The sequence below is a fragment of the Podarcis bocagei genome (assembly GCF_964188305.1).
Source record: "Podarcis bocagei genome assembly, chromosome: 3".
NCBI lineage: Eukaryota > Metazoa > Chordata > Lepidosauria > Squamata > Lacertidae > Podarcis > Podarcis bocagei.
In genome coordinates this window covers 15,379,916-15,399,687 of record NC_138127.1, presented here as the reverse complement: position 1 = coordinate 15,399,687, position 19,772 = coordinate 15,379,916, and the positions used below count along the sequence as shown (strand labels likewise).

Below are 19,772 nucleotides of genomic sequence, written 5' to 3'. Positions count from 1 at the left end.
CTTCCTTTAACTAATCACCAGTTCATTCAGACACCTTCCTACCTACTAAAACATTCAGACTTTTAAAAACAACTTCAACTGTCCGCTTTCAATATTCTCAATAAATCAGAAAAGGTCACTATAATACATTTCTACATATTACAAAAAGTCTGCCTCTTAAAAATTATGCAAAGCAGCCAGCACTCCTGAGGTTAGGATGGAAAGCAAGCTTTCATTATAATAAGTATATAAGGCACTCTCCACTGGGATGTTCTCCTATGTATACCTGTCACGAAATGAATGCTCTTGAGCACATTCCATTCATTTCCATGGGGTATGCACTGGGGAACATCCCAGTTAATTTTGCCTTTAGCACTCTACATAGAGCAGATCAGCAATGCTATATTTGCTAATCAGTAGCAATTTTCTAAGAATGAAACTTCCTCTCTTTTTTTACTACGCTGGCACCCTAGGTTTACAAAAACACAGAGGAGAGAATCTACATCTACATCTCATAATTTTGAAGCTGTGCCACAAGTGTCTGGTACCGAAACAGTTTGTAAAATATATACAGCAAAAACAAAAAAGGGGGAAACAACAGAAATATTACGCAGTAGCTCCATCCTCAATATAACGGGAGTCACTTTCTCAAGTTCATTAAATTACAAAAAGGTTACGAACAAAATTTTGGAATTATAAACATAAATTGGTCAAATAAAATATAACTTTAATACAAATATTTCAAAATTGCCTAACTTTTGTTCCTATGAAGCAGCTTCTTTTGCAAACATCGTGTAAACAGCACAGTTCTCCTTCCCCCCTCCCTCTTTTCTTTCATGCAACTCATTTTATTTGGTCAGAGAAAAGACAGCTTCTTATGCCGCGTGATCATTTCCCATCAAATGTGCCGTCCCGTCAGAAAGAAGAGGGGCTTGTCTTCTTTGGCGTTGGCTGTTTGGAACTCGTCTCTCAGTCGGAATTGCCATTCGTCTTCGAGTTCCAGTCGGACGACTGTTTGGCGCAGCGAGTTCCTGTCTTGGCATATGACACATAAAGTGGCACCTGTGGAAATTATCATTATTATAGGTTGTTGGTTGTTGTTGTTTTTGTCATGTGTGCATCACTTTCTATATTTCCTGCTTTAAAAAAAAAACTGGCTGCAAAGGCCTCCTGGAATGGTGTTTTATTGCAGGTATATTCTGCAACAGTTAATAGCGCATAAACAGTGGATTTATTCTGCTTTATTAGTCCTGTGATGCTTCCCCAGTGCTACCACATTACTGCAACCAAAGTGAGACAAAAGAAAAACCCAGAACACGGTGAACAGCATGGATATGCACTGCACACAGGATATGCACTGACTGGAAATGAGCGGTATAACTGCCCCCAAACGTTTTCAGGCACAAATAGTAATGAAAATGGGGTCTTGTTTTTGGCCTCCCTGATAGCATCATGGGCACAAATACCATATTTTTTGCTCTAGAAGACACACTTTTACCCTCCTAAAAAGTAAGGGGAAATGTGTGTGTGTCTTATGGAGCGAATGCAGGCTGTGTGGCTAAGCCAGAAGCCAGAACAGCAAGAGGGAGCGCTGCGCAGCACTCCCTCTCGCTGTTCTGGCTTCTGGCTTAGCCGTGCGTAGCCTCTTCATGGCAGTGGGGAGCCTTCATCCCGCTGCCCTGAAGAGGCTGCACAGCTATCCCAGAAGCCAGAAGAGCAAGAGGGATCGGTGCGCACCGATCCCTCTTGCTCTTCTGGCTTCAGTGAAAGCAACGCAAAGCCTCTTGAGCGCAGCGGGAGCGCTCCTGCCTCTTTGCTCAAGAGGCTTTGCGTTGCTTTCTTGTTTTCCTCCTCTAAAAACTAGGTGCGTCTTATGGTCGGGCGCGTCTTACAGAGCAAAAAATATGGTAATCATGAGTGGGTGATGAAAATGACATTTGGAGAGGCCCCAAGTGGCTTACAGTCATAGAGCGCATAACTGCAAATAAAATTGAGTTGCAGCCAGGATAGCTGAGTTGGTGAGAGCGTGGTGCTGATAACGCCAAGGTTGCAGGTTCAATCCCCTTATGGGACAGCTGCCTATTCCTGCGTTGCAGGGGGTTGGGCTAGATGATCGCCAGGGTCCCTTCCAACTCTACAATTCTATGCTTCCATGCAACAATAAGGTCAGTATAGATAGCAACATAGGCCTATAATCTAATCTCTCAATTAAATAACAATTTAAAACAACAAGTGCCATTCAAAGGGGGAAAGCAGTCTTAAAGGGGATAGACCGCCCAGGGTTTTTTGCTTACAACTTCCAGGGGTTCCACTGGAAACTGGCTAATGTGCCCCTCCTTCTGCCCACATCTGGCATAGGATTGGAATCACACTTTCCCCCATTTGCAAAGTAATTACTCCTATTAAATCTTCCTCCCTTTGTTGAGCAAGGCATTATGAAATTATCTTTGGAACACTCGGAGCTCTTGCTGACAACTGAAGTGAATACTTGGCCTTGTGCCATGCCCTGGCTCCTGCTAAACATTTTCCTTCTCCCCAGGCAATATCTATCCCAGCACTGAACAGCCCCTTTTCCCAGGAGCTCCTCTTTCTCATAAGCATTATGTTTGGCACCGAGGGTGCAAATCTGAATTCTTAATGTTTGCTGGATTTTGAATGCCAGAAAAATGTTTGTTTTTGTTCAGTCACTGGTATTTCCACTTCAAAAGGTGGGGAGGTAGGTGATGGGAAAGACTTTGGCTTCAGACCTTGGAGAGCAGCTGCCAGAATAGGCATTGGGCTAGATCAGGGTTTCCCAAACTTGGGTCTCCAGCTGTTTTTGGATTACAGCTCCCATCATCCCTAGCTAGCAGGAGCAGTGGTCACGGATGATGGCAATTGTAGTCCAAAACCAGCTGGAGACCCAAAGATTGGGGAACCTTGGGCTAGATAGTTTGACCTGGTAGAAGACAGCTTTTTTATGGATCACACATACAAGTCTTCCCAACCGCAGCAAGATTGTGAATGGGAGTGATGGTGGCACAAAATTCTGACCTGTTCATTTTATGACATCAAAATATTTTAAATAACTAAAACAAAAACAAAACTGGCATCAATATATCTACAAATGTTAGTTAGGCATGGATCAGAATGTCCCCTCCGCCCTCTTTCTCACAGCAAAGATGTCAGAAACAAGTCATAGCTTGGTGTGTCGGCAATACTTGGTTCTTACCTTTCAGAAAGTGGAATTTCTTCAAGAAGCTTGCTACCACAAAGGAATCACAGAGGTACAGCAGTAGTCCACTGAATATCATATCAGAGCAAGACACATTCAGAGAATGAGGTCGGGAGCTGACATAGCAAACTGCAATCTGATTTGCAAGGGGAACAAAGGCAGGTATTATACCGTATTTTTCGCTCGATAACACGCACCCGACCATAACACGCATGTAGATTTTAGAGGAGGAAAACAAGAAAAAAAATATTCTAAACGAAACAGTGGATGTATGATTTTTGTGGTTCATGCTGTGGCCACAGACATGTGATCTGACGGTGAGTTTGGGGTAGCCCAATGCAAAAATCCTGAGGATCCATGTGGATCCATGTTTGTAACCATGTTTTTGCACCACTGCAGCCCCAGGTAACAGTGGGTACGTGATTTTTTTGGTGCAAACTGTAGCCATGGTCATGCTATGTGATCTGACTTTAAAGCAAGGAGGTTCTGCTTCTCTCCCTCCTTAGCGAGCTGAAAAACTTTGCTGGAGGGACAGAGAGCCTGCTTGCTTTAAAGGAGCCGACCGGACAGGAGCCGCTTACACTCGTGTAAGCGGCTCCCCTCCCCTCTCGCTTTGCTCCTTTAAAGCAAGCAGGCTCTCTGTCCCTCCAGCAAAGTTTTTCAGCTCGCTAAGGAGGGAGAGAAGCAGAACGTGCTTGCGTTAAAGGAGCCTACCGGTTGTTCTCTGTCCCTCCAGCTCTGCTTCTCTCCCTCCCCCCGCAAAGCGGGATAAGAGCCGCTGAGTGGGGAGGAGGGAGAGAAGCAAAACCTTCTTGCTTTAAAGGAGCCAACCGGACAGGAGCCGCTTACACTCGTGTAAGCGGCTCCCCTCCCCTCTCGCTTTGCTCCTTTAAAGCAAGCAGGCTCTCTGTCCCTCCAGCAAAGTTTTTCAGCTCGCTAAGGAGGGAGAGAAGCAGAACGTGCTTGCGTTAAAGGAGCCTACCGGTTGTTCTCTGTCCCTCCAGCTCTGCTTCTCTCCCTCCCCCCGCAAAGCGGGATAAGAGCCGCTGAGTGGGGAGGAGGGAGAGAAGCAAAACCTTCTTGCTTTAAAGGAGCCAACCGGACAGGAGCCGCTTACACTCGTGTAAGCGGCTCCCCTCCCCTCTCGCTTTGCTCCTTTAAAGCAAGCAGGCTCTCTGTCCCTCCAGCAAAGTTTTTCAGCTCGCTAAGGAGGGAGAGAAGCAGAACGTGCTTGCGTTAAAGGAGCCTACCGGTTGTTCTCTGTCCCTCCAGCTCTGCTTCTCTCCCTCCCCCCGCAAAGCGGGATAAGAGCCGCTGAGTGGGGAGGAGGGAGAGAAGCAAAACCTTCTTGCTTTAAAGGAGCCAACCGGACAGGAGCCGCTTACACTCGTGTAAGCGGCTCCCCTCCCCTCTCGCTTTGCTCCTTTAAAGCAAGCAGGCTCTCTGTCCCTCCAGCAAAGTTTTTCAGCTCGCTAAGGAGGGAGAGAAGCAGAACGTGCTTGCGTTAAAGGAGCCTACCGGTTGTTCTCTGTCCCTCCAGCTCTGCTTCTCTCCCTCCCCCCGCAAAGCGGGATAAGAGCCGCTGAGTGGGGAGGAGGGAGAGAAGCAAAACCTTCTTGCTTTAAAGGAGCCAACCGGACAGGAGCCGCTTACACTCGTGTAAGCGGCTCCTCTCCCCTCTCGCTTTGCTCCTTTAAAGAAGCAGGCACTCTGTCCCTCTCTCCTCCCCATTCAGCGGCTCTTCTCCCGCTGGAAACCACGGAGGAGGGAAGCATTCGCTCCGTAACACGCACAGACATTTCCCCTTACTTTCTAGGAGGAAAAAAAATGCGTGTTATGGAGCGAAAACTACGGTAGTCCCCTCAGTCTAAAGCACAGCTAATTTTAGCATGATCAAACTAGTGTGCCCAAAGAAACATCTGCAACCATTCAGAATAAGAACATTTTGAAATGCCATGTGACTCTTTCGTAGCAAATGTATGCCATTTGGGGGTTGTCATGGTGAACAAAATAAAATTTGTTTTATTTTTTTAAATCATTTATGTATTTTTATGACATATACACTGGGAAAACCCAGCCAGATGGGTGGGGTATGAGTAATAAATCATCATCATCATCATCATCATTCAATATCCATATATTATCCCTTTTCCAAGGACTTCCCAGTCCATCTCTCCATGGCATTCTAAGTAAACCTTAGAACCAAAGGGGGTATTGGGTTGCTCCCAACTTTGGTTTCTTCTGGGTTTTTCTTTTTGGTTGAGAAGGTTCTGAATGTCTGCTAGTGGGGGGGGGAGGGAGTATGGCAGAATAAAATAAAATCTGTTTTGTGCCATCACAACTGTAAGTGATGGCCTTTCCCAACGCCACATGGCATTGAAGCTGCAGCTCATAGCATGTGCACAAGGTTCCTCGGAGGAGCATGAAGGAACAGCTCATCCTCCTTGCACCTGCACTGGAACCTGCTCCACTTTGACACATGTGCTTTTCCACTTAAATATGCGTTGGCAGGAGAACGCCCTACAGGCGAGAGTTTTAACTGCTGAAGCACATGCTTTCACTTGGACCACTTAAGAATCATGCACAGGGAGACAAAGAAAGCTGTTTATCATACTCAACAAACAAACCAAATGCATTACCTGGGGTCCCAAATTAAGGTAGCAATCCACAGATAGCACTGGATGGCTGTAGTTCTTCAGCGAGAGAGGAAAGAAGCGGTGGCTGTGATACTGGAGGTATTTTTCAAGCAGCAGCTGAGCAGGAGCAGCCAAGAAGGTGTGCTTGCTGTCGGGAGCGCATATGTACTGAGCCGGGGCAATCGAAACGGGGTTATCCGACACCTAAAAGGGACGCGCCATACAGGGGGAGTGTGACATGTAGATTAAAAACGCAAGGGAAGGCTCCCTACAGGTTAATACAATTAACACCAGTGACAACGCTGGCCACATATGGGTGGACAGTTTATAGACCACAGACTTTCTTTGGATAAATACAATGATATTTGGAGTGAGTTTACACAGAATGTATTAGGTTACTGACAATTATATGTGTATAAGGATAATGATAATATACACATCTGTATATTAATGTATGATAACGTAACAGTATTCCCCCCCCCCCTTCATTCTCATTCTTTCTTTCTTTTCTCACTCTATATCTTTTTTATAAATGAAATTCTTCTAATAAAAAACAACCAAATATATGGTCCTGTTCAGGTCTTCAAGAAGAAGAAGTTTGGATTTGATATCCCACTTTATCACTACCCAAAGGAGTCTCAAAGCAGCTAACATTCTCCTTTTCCTTCCTCCCCCACAACAAACACTCTGTGAGGTGAGTGAGGCTGAGAGACTTCAGAGAAGTGTGACTTGCCCAAGGTCACCCAGCAGCTGCATGTGGAGGAGCAGAGATGTGAACCCGGTTCCCCAGATTATGAGTCTACCACTCTTAACCACCACACCACACTGGCTCAAGACCTCTCTCGATTAGTATAGCAAAGAGGGGAGAGTGAAGAAGACATGACTAGCTGGCCTATAGAATCATAGAATTGCAGAGCTGGAAGGGACCCCATGGGTCATCTAGTCCAACCTCCTGCTAAATCATCCATGCCCTCCACCATTTCCCTGCCACCTGGCCACAATGCTCTCCATGTATTAAGGGTGTGGGGTGGGGTGAAGCTATGCAGTGGGGAGCCTCCACTCAGGCACAGCTTTCCCCACGTGATTTAGAACCTTGTACGATCTGGCGTCACATCATTTGGATGCATGTGCCCTTCTAATTAAGCATGTGTCAGCAGGAGAATGTCCTACCGATGAGAGTTTTGACTTCAGCAGCACAGGCCCTTACTTGTGTCACTACCACTTAAGAACCATTCATAGGGAGACACAGGAAGCGGACTTGTTCTGAGTCAGACCATGCATCTGTCCAGCTCAGTATTGTCCACACTCATGGGCTGGACCTCTATGGGATTTCAGACTGGGCCTACCTGGAGGTGCTGGGGACAGAACCTGGCAGCTTCTGCAAGCAGTGCTGGTGTGCTAGCATGAAGCTACCGGCCTCCCCTCTAAGAATCACTCAGGCTTTTTTGGGGGGGGGCAGCCTCTTCCTGGAATGGTACAGTGGTACCTCGGGTTACATACGCTTCAGGTTACAGACTCCGCTAACCCAGAAATAGTGCTTCAGGTTAAGAACTTTGCTTCAGGATGAGAACAGAAATCGTGCTCAGGCAGCATGGCAGCAGCAGGAGGCCCCATTAGCTAAAGTGGTGCTTCAGGTTAAGAACAGTTTCAGGTTAAGAACGGACCTCCGGAATGAATTAAGTACTTAACCTGAGGTACCACTGTATACACTTACAAAAACAACAACTTCTCAAATAATAAGCTTCTTATCAAATTGCTACAGAGCATGCAACAAAGAAAAACAACAATAAAATAATGCTTATCATTCTTCTTCTTTGCTGTGACCTGCATAATCTGGATTCTAAATAAATACAAAGGCTCCCACAGCAGACTATCATCCTCTAAAACAGCGGTTCTCAACCTGTGGGTCCCCACATGTTGTGCACTACAACTCCCATCATCCCTGAGCTCTGGCCTTGCTAGCTAGAGGTGATGGGAGTTGTAGTTCAACAACATGTGGGGACCCACAGGTTGAGAAAGGCTGCTCTAAAAGATAGAGGGCAGCATGGCAGGTGAGGAGGATGAAACAGAGCAGATAAGAGTTTGCATCCTCCCTCATCATGGGAGGTTTGGAAAGGCTGAACAGGATCTATCTGTTTCACATATTCCCAATGAAAACTGAAAACAAGCTGACATGCACAAATGAGTGACTTTGCCCGTTGCACCAACGTCTTTCCTTTCTTTCCCCCCACCGCCCCACTGTATTATAAGAACGAAACAAAAAGTGGGAGATTTCGCAGAAATTTCCGAATTCTGACCTTTGACTTAATATGAAAGGACCTTTGCCCGCCAACGGCAATTTGCTTCTTCATGACACTGAATCGGTTGAAGCGACAGATCAGGAGGCCAGCGCTGTGGGCACGCAGGTTGAAGTCCACATCGTCACACACAAACCTGTCACAGGGGACACAGAATGCAAGAAGCAATAGGCCTTCATTAGCTGAAGTATTTCAAATTGCACGGAAATCGCAGTGGTGGATATGGTTTTAAAAGGAAGAGTGTAAACCAAGACATCAAGGAAACTGGTTCAAGCGTGACATTTGACAGAAAAGGGGTATCAGTGCTCTGGCAGGCAGTGCCGCTGTGAGATTAAGGACCAAGCCCCACGTAGATAAGCTGTTTATATATATATTTTTCTAAATTAAATAAGCCAGGTGTGGTATTGAAAACTTTTGCACATGATGCCAGTGAGGGATTCAAAGAAGCTATCTTCATCAGGACCACAGCAGGAGAGGAAAAGTAAAAACTTCCTCCTCGCCACCTGCCAAGATCCTGATAATTGTCACCTCCCTTAAGAACTGCCATTTGTTGAACTTGGAAAAAGCCAGATTTGGAAAGATAAAGTTTGGTTTGGTTTGGAAATGGGGGGTTGGATAGACACCCCTATGCAGGGATGTTTGGACTTTCCGAGTCTGGCAATGGGCCGTGAGATGTTTGGAGCTGTGGGGGCTCTTAATTTTGGAGGGATTCTGAAACATGTTTTTAAATACCACATGGAAATGAGTCTGGACTATGGAAAAGGGGCTGATTTGTTGAAAAGGGTCAAAAACATCACCAAGCTGGAGTTCCCACGAGTGAAAGGAGAATATGAAGAAGAGCTGCGGAAGGGACATGGAAGAGATTTAAGGGCCTCGGTTACCAGGTTAATGCGCTAGATCGATGGGATAAAAAGGACTGACAAAACCCGGGACCAGGAGGAAAGGACGCTGGATGAAGATTGGATTGTTTTTATTTCTTTTTATTACCAGGATTGTTTTATAAAATTGATGAATGTTAGAAAAATGTTGGAACGAAATTACTTGGCTCTAGCAAAAATGTTTAAAGAATTAGGTAAGAATATTATGGTTGTGAGAAGTCAGTAAAAATAAGATTTAAGTTTTAAGTTTTTAAGGTTTTCTTTAAGATAAGATGAAAATAGATTAAGGTAATGTAATGACAGAATACTATGAAATCTGGAAAGGATTTGCTGCGATAATTATTAACCAGGATACAAAAAAAGGGAGGAGGAGGAGGTCAAAGAAAGAAGGTAATGAGAGTTGAGAATTTGAGAATGATGGATTTATTTTTGTCTGTTTGCGGTGTATTTTTGTTTTTTGAATTTGTATTGATGGGTGTGGTTTGTTTTTTCTTTGTTTTTTCTTTTTTCTTTTTCTGCTTTGTTTTTTCTCTGTAATTCAAAAAATTTCAATAAATATCATTTAAAAATAAATAAATAAATAAGAACTGCCATTTGCATTTGTTTTAACATGCAAGTTAAATGCAAAGACACATTAATCATCACATCTAGTTTGGCCCTGTTTATTTCCTTTTATTAGTTATGTTTCTCCGTTGCCTCGTGCAAGAAGCCTGTAGGCGATGTGCAAAGGAAGAATTGACGGCACATCAAAAGAAGAATTAGCAATATGTCAAAATATAAACTTACGATATTAATCAAGCGAAGCAACAGAAATAAATGAATATTGACACCAACACAATCATATAAAAACTAAAAGACACCCCCCACACACCAGTTAAAACTGTTCACTGTCAACTGAATACAGACTAAAAGCAAGTATCTACTTGCACTTTGACGCGCTTTTGAACTGCTAGGTTGGCAGGAGCAGGAACTGAGCAATGGGAGCTCACTCCGTCGCGGGGATTCGAACTGCCAACCTTCTGATCGGCAAGTCCTAGGCTCTGTGGTTTAACCCACAGCACCACCCGCGTCCCTATAGCTTCTTAGGGACTATCAAATATAGTGTGGCTTATGCTATCAGAGACAAAAATCTACTTCATCAGCCTTGCCTCACCTGTTCTGGTTATACTGAACGTTCTGCGTTAGGTCCACGTTCAGCATGATGAAATCGTGAACATGGCAGCAAGAGAACGGCTCCTTGATCTCTCTGCTCTTGGTTTTACTTGACCACTTCCTCATCCCAATCAAGGCATAGTGGGTGACATCCGGAGTCGATTCAATGTGCTGAAGAATTTGCTTCAAGGAAATGTTCCTTTCAGTCCATGTGTATTCGCTGCAAGGGGCCAGAGAAACAGTTCAAAATCTGATTGCTCGAGGAAGCCCAGTGAATATGCCATCCCAATGAAACCGCCCTTTACCTTTTTCTGTCACCTGAGCAATCCATTTCTACAGCATTCCACATGACACAGGAGTCGTCAGAGATGATGATGAAAGGCCAGACGTCTTGAGGCTTAATACCTAGCTCCTCCTGCCGATTTCGCTCAAGCTCCAGATTGTGGTAGGACAGTTCTTTTATTAGGAAGTGAGCAGCGCCTAAAAAGAGAGAAGCAAACCACACACTGTAACGGGAGAACTGAAATCAACATTTTATCTAGAAATCTTTTGCTGTATCACTATCTCACACCCACACACTCAACTTTGCTTTATTCTAAGGCTGACAGCAAATTCAAGTATTTTTAGACTAAAACCTGGGAGTAAGAAAGTAGATTCCACCTAAACATTAGGAAGAACTTCCTGACAGTAAGAGCTGTTCGACAGTGGAATTTGCTGCCAAGGAGTGTGGTGGAGTCGCCTTCTTTGGAGGTCTTTAAGCAGAGGCTTGACAACCATATGTCAGGAGTGCTCTGATGGTGTTTCCTGCTTGGCAGGGGGTTGGACTCGATGTCCCTTGTGGTCTCTTCCAACTCTATGATTCTATGATTCTAGACTAAAACCTGGAAGTAAGTCCTACTAAATGCAATGGGCTTACTTCTGAGTAGCCATGTAAATGATTGCATTGCTTAGTGAATAAGCACCTGCCTTTTAGTTGATTCATTACTTGATTAAATTTGAATATGCGTATGTCATTTTGACATATTGAAGGGCGAGGTAAGATTATTTTCCTCTCTGTTTTGTGCTTTGCTGGCATCTGAATACATTTTTATTTAAATAAGCTTTTGATTCTGTTGTTGCTGATTTTAATCTATTGCGTGTTGCTTTTGACTCTTTGCGTTCCTGCACTTTGATGCTGTTTTAGCCTGGTGATTGTGTTTCAATGGTGGATTATTGTTTTATCCATGCTTGTTTTGATATTTCACAATCCGCTTTGATACCCTGTTTGAAAATTCCGCATAGGCAGCTGGTTAGCCACTGTGAGAACAGAATACTGAACTAGGTGAGCCACTGGTCTGATCCAGCAGCCAGGCTCTTAATTCGTTCTTACGTTCCCCTCCAAAAAGGTGCCAGGAGGCTATTGTTTTGGTTCCATCCCACCACGCAAGCCACTCCTATAACCAACCAAGGCTTTATTTAATTATGCAAAAAATTCATGTGATTTAGACCTCACTGCATTCACACAGCCGAGAATTTCACCATATACATACCCACTCCAGCACTGTTGAAAATACTTGGCAGAACAAGCATGATGTGATTGGGCCAGTATTTTTTATATATTGCCATTTCGTACTCTTTGACGACTAGGATGTGCAAATGGCTGGCCCCATCCATTGCATGGTAAAGGTTAAAAAGTCCATGTTCGTGACGTCCAGTTGTGGGAGTAAAAGTAGGGCTCTTTATATAATCTTGGCTCTATAAAGTTAGGAATCTGTGTTATTATGGTGGTTAATATAAGCAGTAACAACAAAAAAGCTAGAGAGAGAGAGGAGGGTCAACAACTAAATATACTGGCATTGTTTCATTGTAATCAACAGGTTTCCAGCAATTTACACAAAGCTGAACAGCTTACCTGCTAGCTAAAAATTTAAATACGTTCATGAGAAACCAAATGAAATGAAATACAGTGGTACCTCTGGATGCAAACAGGATCCATTCCGGAGCCCCGTTCGCATCCAGAAGCGAACACAACCCACGTCCATGCGTCTGCGCGGGCCGCAATTCGCCGCTTCCACACATGCGCAAGCGGCGAAACCCAGAAGTACCGCACTCCGTTACTTCCGGGGTGCCGCAGAGCGCAACCTGAAAATATTCATCCGAAGCTACTTCAACCCGAGGTATGACTGTAAATGCCTGGATCACTTCACTTATCGCATTCATTGTTGGATGAGTATTTCAGGAATTTTGTACTGAACACCCCACTTTTGTGTCATGGAAGCCTCTGCTGGATCGAAGAGGCGCAATTTGATACAACCCCAGGTTGAGACAAATGAACTGAGGTCTCAGGGCCCTCTGAAGAGCATTGGGTTGTCCAGCTGCCAACCCAAAGGCCAGAGAGGTGTGTCAAGGAAGCAGGGGTGGTTTGCCTTGGGAGAACTGAGCGTAGAATGATTCCACCATCCTCTATCCTCCTTCAAGGGATAGGGACTGTACAGTTAACAATGTCATGACACCGAGCAGAGCGAAGTAATAAATTCTGAAGTGCTCTTCATAACGAAGCCCTTAAACCCTTTTAGAATTATACAACAAAACTGAACTTTGACCAATCCAGACACTATGGCTTCAATACCAAACTCCCCCCCCCCCCGTCTCCTGTCCTCCCGCTTTGCTTAATTTTCAGCCTGATGAAATATTATGGTAGACTCAAAAGTTTCCTGTTTTCTGTGACATTGCAGGTGGTAATAATAAACGCTCTTCATAATTTCCCCCAAAAAGAAGTGGTGGTGCAATGCTTAGCCATGCATGTTAATGTAATATTCCATATGCTTAGCTTATGGATGGCTGTCTCTCCAATAAAAAGCCTATTTATTTGGCAGGCAGAGGACTGGCAAACTGTACCCGAGGAAGAGGAAGTCGTCATCCCTGCTGTGAAATAAGGGGTGCCACTTTGTCCCTGCCCATCACTCCTTCTCTCCTCTACTACACCATTGCCTTCAAGGTAGATATCTCATAGAAGGGACCCTGGAGGGTCATTCTAGTCCAAACCCCTGCAATGCAGGAATATGCAGCTGTCCCATACGGAGATCAAACCTGCAAGCTTGGCGTTGTCAGCACCATGCTGTAACCAACTGAGCTATCCAGCTAAAGTCAGCATAAAAAAAGAGTTACTCTTCTTGAGACCATTGGCAAGCAGTTCTCCTGGCAGTAACATTTTACAACTTTGCATAGTTTGATGATGCACATCTCAAAAGATATGGGGAGCTTTGTCTCTTTGGTGATCCTAAAACATGCTCCAAAGAGCTCTGCAGCTCTGCTAAAGGCCTATTTCAGTACTGGACAGTTTGCATGCTGTCTTCCTGCGCAGCAGAGATATTATACAGAAAGAAAAGCAGGGTATTTTTATCATTATCCAGAAGCAGAGCCAACCCAGGGAAGGAAATTTATATCATGGCCCCGTACAAATGCAAAACAAGGTCTGTGCATGGCTCACATTGATATTTACCTACCTTATCAGTGACAAGAGGCAATCTCATACTCTCCAGCTGTCTTCCCGGATGACTAAAGACAAAATGGTGCTCCTTGGACTTAGGGATGATGAAGTGAAGCTGAATTTCCTCTCCAAGCATGGAATAGGAAAAGGCAAAAGCGTGCAGGGTAGATTCATAAAGCTGAGGAGGGAGAAGGACAGAAGCATAATTCACCTCGCCAGCTATGGCACTGATGCACATGTAGTAGCAAATTAAATCTTAACAGGGTCAGGGAGTGCCATTTATGTAGAGATCAGTGGTCATTTATGATGATGTATTTGGAATGCAGACTCTGAAGGAATAGTGTCTGGCATTTGTGTACTATATGCTTTTGGGTTTTACTAATTCTGGCACAGTTCTACTGTATCCTTTAAAAAATTGCTAGATTATATACACTTTATGTACACAGATGCTCTAGCTCTAGGGTCCAAGGTTGGACTTTGGTTAGTCTGTCATGGTGATGAAGACAATCTATGTTTCTAACATATTGTTGCTGTTGTTTAGTCGTTTAGTCGTGTCCGAATCTTCGTGACCCCATGGACCAGAACACACCAGACACTCCTGTCTTCCACTGCCTCCCGCAGTTTGGTCAAAGTTTCTAACATATATCAGGTTAAAAGATATAGTAGTTATATAAACTAAGAGCAGGAACAAACAAAGATACAACTAAATTAACAAAATCTTTTTAGGGGTCTTTGCAGCAAACACGAAAAATCTAGTAGCTCTTTCCATTAATATTTTGTTCAGGTTAGCCAATAAGCAGTCAGCCATCTTAAGAGGATGGGAGTAAAATAAGGTATTTTGATCATCTTACAGAGCTATATTTCAAAAAGAGTTAATGTTTCTCTTGCTCCATTCCCACAATGGCAGAGCCATTCATTATAGGGAGTAGCGTAAAAGCATCCGTCAAGTACAGCAGAAATTAAATCTAGCCCTAAAACAGGGCAGCCAATATTCAAGATCATCCAAATAATTGGCCTGACCCTTAGAAAAATCAGAAGACAAACCAAGATGAATGGGAGAACAGCTGACAGAGAATAATGTACTAAAAGGGCTCTATCAGTCTTACCTGGTACCTGGGGTTAAAGCCCATATACTGATGACACTGTTCACAATGATGGTAAGTGTTGTAAGCAGCATATTTGGATAATCTCATCCGTGTTGTCTGACGACGCATATACAAGTCCTCTTGTTTTCTGCTTGCTGTACTATCTGTACAAATATATTTTAATGGTGTCAGTTAAGTGAGCACTGGCCAGCGCAAAGGAATTGCCCCATCCTTGAGTATCTTCTGAATGCAAAATTATACTGGTTGCAATAAAAAAGGAATCCGAAAAAAGTTGCTATTCTCATGGGAGTGTTGACATGTTTACTGTAAACATTGTTCTCAATCTATTCGTCTGTCTATATGTAAATAATTTCTGTACCCACCAACATCTTTGAAAAACATTTCTCATGCTGTTTGACATAAACCACTGCCATATGTCGCTGTAAGTGACATATTTGTTTCCATTTCAGTTCAGCTTTAAAGTTAACAAACGAGGCAGTAAATGTAATGTGCTCTGATTGCTCTACAGTGCTACATGTGTGATAAGATTATCATAAATATTATAAATATATATTATAAATATTAATATTATTTGGAAATCACAAATTATCCTGTAGGCAAACTCGTCCCTCCAGATGTTTTGGGACTACAAATCCCATGATCCCTAGCTAACAGGACCAGTGGTCAGGGATGATGGGAATTGTAGTCTCAAAACATGTGGAGGGCCGAGTTTGCCTATGCCTGCTGTAGGGAATTGAACTAGATGACTCTCAGTTCCCTTCCAATTCTATTCTTCACTAGCACCCTCTAGTGGCATTGCTAAGTCCTCCTCAGAGTGTGCTTCTTCCGGGTTTATGTTATAAACCACCCTGTGAACTTCAGATGAAGGGATGCATATAAATAGAAAAAATATGTGCATGATATATGCATGTTTGTGTGTGTGTGTGTGTGTGTGTGTGTGTGTGTGTGTGTACAAACACAGAGACACACACAAAATAAGTCACAGCATTGTTGTAGTTTTAGCAAGATTATGGTCACATCCCGCACCACACATTTAAAGTGCTCTTATACCAATGTAACAGACATGGCTCCCCCCACAAAGAATCCTGGGAAACATAGGGCGATGATGAAAGTTGTAAGGAGACCCTTAACAAACTACATTTCCCATGAAACCTTTGGGAGAATCCATGTCTCTAATAGAGCGCTTTACATTGATGGTAACACCAGTGCCCAAATTACAGCTCATCAGTCTCAACAGTTCACAAACCATACTTTGTGACAGTTTAAGAAAGAGACTTCCCATTGCTCCCTTCTTCTTTTCAATTTATGCCATATGCTGGGGACTTGAGGAATCAAAAGGCAAACACTGGGAAAAGGTGGCTGCGAGCAGGGTGTACCCCTTTACACACACCCCGACATTATTAGACTCCAGCTCCCAATCTTTGCTGGCCATGGGTCATGCTGGTTGTGGCTGATGGGAGTTGAAATCCAAAGAATGGCTGGAGGGACTCAGGTTCCCCATTGCTGTCGTATGAGTTTTAGGACTACAGCAATCAAGGCCAGATTAGAAAGCAGAACTAGCTAGAGATTAGTGGTCTCACTGAAGTCCTTAAATACTTAATTCAGAATTGTACTGAATGCCCATAATCCCAAATGAGTGCCATGCCCCACACTTCTCATCAATGGAATGCAAAAAAACAACAACCAGATTCTGATCAATACATTCTAACTGGACTGTTTTATGGCATGAAAGATCATTACCAAACAGGTGTCTGGTCAGAATAACTGAATAAATAACTATCCCTGACCTTCGCTGCTTGTTTTCTGGACCCTTGAACAGATGAGACTTGCATCTTCATATTTTGGATCATGGATCGTGTAGTCGAAAGTCATTTTCTTGAATGTTTCCAGATCGGGCCACGCATCCCCTGACTGGTGATAGTACGGCTCTGATTCTTCTTTAAGATCTACAATCACAGGGAAACAAACTCATGCTATGCACACTGTTATACCCTTTTCATCATTCAAAAATGCAAACTCAAAAATAATTAACTATTCAATATAGAAGGAAGGAAGGGCAATTCTTATTGTCTTTGCCTGACTGCCAGCCTTTGGTAATGGCTGCGTTAACTGAAGACTGAAATAAATGAACATGGGGGGGGGATTAAGAGCACAGCAATAAAACACTCAACTTCTCATTAACAGTTACAAATTATTCATCCAAGGTTTGACATGTAGGACATACCAGCATTGATCTCCTCTTCGTCATAAACGTCTACTTCCGTCAACCGAATCAGCATTCTAGATAAAATACTGAGGAATTGCAGATAGGCACCTGTCTTTCCTATCTGCAAAGATATACATCAGAAACTTATAGAAGTAGCTTAGGAAATCTAAGCACATTAAAGTATCATTTCAGGTGCCTGAAAAGTCAGGTGACCAGTGCAGCTTGATTCAAAGCCCAGATATGATGACATTCCTCCTACATGAAACGGAGAGGCAAAATGCACAATGAAATAATAATAAAAATAATAATAATAAATGTTGTCCCTTTTCTTGTTACCTACCTGTGGTGGTCCACTCAGTAGCAGCCTCCTTGGATGAAAGGTATCCATCCTGCCTTCATTCCTGTTGTTATAGTCCATATGGATCGGTTTGGGGACGGTCCACTGGCGATAATATAGAGACTGCTCGGTGCAGGTCATCATCTTACTCATGAGCGGGCGGAAAGAACTGGCCCACATGACCGAATGGTAAGGCAAGAGGGACGATGACTTGGGAAGCCCTGTGCTGTCTGCAGAAGTAACCATGTCATGCACCAGTTTGGGCAAGTAAACGATGGGGGGCTGCTGGGATGCTTTGGTCATGGAGCACTGAGAGGCCTGCAGGACGAAAGAGCTGTGGGCAGGTGCTGAAGAGGCGGAGGGAGATGAGAAAGGGGGTGGAGGCGACGAAGTGATGGAGGCCTGAGCAGCTTTGGCTTCCAGCTTTGAGTCTCTGTCTGCTTTCAGTCTCTGCTTTTCAGAGTTATTCACGCTCTCTTCGGTGCTGCTGCTGAGTACCAGATGGGGAGACTTTCCCACCTCCCCTGCAGTTACCAAAGGAGGAGATGTTTCACTGCAGAAAGCTGTGCCTATGGACAAAATCCATAACTTAATAAGAGTGCTCTGTTAAATCATTAGTGGCAACTGAAGGCTGCGATATCCCCCTGACCCAATATATAACCCCAGAGATAATTATTTATCAGTGATAAATACAAGTGGAAAGGTAGACTGTATAGTGCACCGCTCCACTTGAGCCCAGAGAGTGGCTTTCCCCTTATTGCATCACAGTGAGTCTTCCTTCAGTACACAAAAGCTAAGGCGCAATTCACACAACCATGTCAAATGCAGTGAAGTGGAGATTTCTCAGGGAGAAGTGAGTGTTGCCTTCATCATGTCTGTCTGTCTGGCCCCTGTTTTTTGTATTAGTGATGGCAAAAGCCAAGCATCCACAGCATTAGCAACACGGGTTAAATCATTAGGATTTCGGTCCCCAATGTACATATTATAAAGGAGTCATGCTGATGTCTTACTTGATGCTTTGGAAGAGACAGAGGAAGCTGCAGAATCGTGTGAGCCAGACCTTTCTCTTTTGATGGGGCTTCTCTTTTCCGAAGAGGAACCTATTCCACAATTGTGAAGAAATGGAAGTTGTGTTTACATTTGCTGGACATGATCCATCTAACTTAAAAATGTAAAAGACTAGAGAAGCAGAGTAGGGGCGAAGAGCCTATATCCTCCTCCAGATGTTGCTGGACTCCCAGCTCCCATCAGTCTTGGCCAGCATGGCTAACAGCCAGGGGTGATGGAAGCTCACAAATGTCTCCCGCCCCCTTTTCAAGTCAATGGTCCTATGGATATCCCTTTACCTTCTGTTACTGTTTCTTCATCTTCGTTATCAGTACTGCTTAGCTTCTCTGGGTCACTCTCCAGGACATCATTTGTGCCTACTGCTTTTTCCACAGGGACTTCAGAACTTACAAAATAGGCTGCCAAGCCCAGTTCTTGCTCCAGGGCTGTTCTCACCAAGCAGGAGGAATTTATCAGACGTAGGTCACAGTACCTCAAGGACCTTGGTGGGACAGACAGGAAGAGAGACAGACTGAAAGACCAGGTGAATTCTACAATATTGCTGAGATAATAACTGAAAGTGCTTATCTGTTGTCATTTCCTGTCCATCTGGGACGTTTAGATAAAGCAGCGTGACAAAATCCTGTTGCATATCAATAACACCTTGACTGCTTCAATTTAGGGCTCATCCACACTTTATTTTGAACCCTATTTTATGTGTACTGCTTAATTCCCCTGGGTCCAAGAGATTTCCTTGTTCCATGGTTGTTTCTTGCAAAAATCCAGTATTTTCCACTGAATCTGATCTTATCTGGAAATCTTAACCAAGCTTCAATTCAGTGGGCAAGGATGGAATTTTGCAAGGCACAGCTGTGGAACAAGAAGAAAGCCCTCTCCTGAGGGACATGTGTATATTTCATATAACTATTTTTCAATTCATACGTGTGAGAGAGAGAGAGATTACCTTGGGAGTGACTCTCCTTGGGGATCCATTCCACTAAAAATCAATATGCAAGGCAGTCCCTCCAGTTCCAAATAAGTCTGAGGCCTCCATTCGGCATCTTCAATCTTCTGCCAAATCTGCCAAAACATTTGAAACACACTGTTTTATAGTTCACTCTAGAGAAAGAGCTGCTGTACATGCGAGTTGTCATAATGTGGAGTCGTGGTTAAAAACTGTGAACCATCAAGTCCTTGGTTCAAACCTCAGCTGAGCCAAGAACATGCTGAGTGGCCCTTCATTCACTCTCTACTCCCATTCAAGAGTACGGTTAAGAGAGTAACATTTATTTATTTTTCTCTTTATTGGCGGTACTTAGAATCCAGCTTTTGACAAAGCCCTCCACAAAGCGGCTTACATGTTTAAAATGCAAATCCGCAGATAACCTTAAAAAATATACAGTCAACAATAATAACAAGATTCCCATGGAAGAGCATGCAGCGGGAGGAGA

The 19,772-nt window shown here is 43.8% G+C and overlaps 1 protein-coding gene across 14 annotated transcripts in view; it reads right to left on the bottom strand.

The window, feature by feature from the left end:
- Positions 1-685: 685 nt before the first annotated feature.
- GREB1 (growth regulating estrogen receptor binding 1) overlaps positions 686-19,772 on the bottom strand; it is a 110,089-nt gene continuing 91,002 nt past the window's right edge. For 13 of the 14 annotated variants that reach the window (XM_081188938.1, XM_081188948.1, XM_081188939.1 and 10 more), the window contains 15 exons: positions 19,286-19,401; positions 18,621-18,823; positions 18,285-18,374; positions 17,278-17,843; positions 16,956-17,058; positions 16,509-16,677; positions 14,732-14,870; positions 13,642-13,803; positions 11,686-11,890; positions 10,462-10,636; positions 10,158-10,376; positions 8,127-8,262; positions 5,833-6,033; positions 3,191-3,329; positions 686-1,041 (listed from right to left, as the gene is read on the bottom strand). In XM_081188938.1, the coding sequence (XP_081045064.1) occupies positions 878-1,041; positions 3,191-3,329; positions 5,833-6,033; positions 8,127-8,262; positions 10,158-10,376; positions 10,462-10,636; positions 11,686-11,890; positions 13,642-13,803; positions 14,732-14,870; positions 16,509-16,677; positions 16,956-17,058; positions 17,278-17,843; positions 18,285-18,374; positions 18,621-18,823; positions 19,286-19,401 (2,787 nt within the window). In that variant the 3' untranslated portion in view covers positions 686-877. Of the gene's footprint in view, positions 1,042-3,190; positions 3,330-5,832; positions 6,034-8,126; positions 8,263-10,157; positions 10,377-10,461; positions 10,637-11,685; positions 11,891-13,641; positions 13,804-14,731; positions 14,875-16,508; positions 16,678-16,955; positions 17,059-17,277; positions 17,844-18,284; positions 18,375-18,620; positions 18,824-19,285; positions 19,402-19,772 lie in introns of all 14 variants that reach the window. The other variant, XM_081188942.1, reaches the window with a different exon arrangement.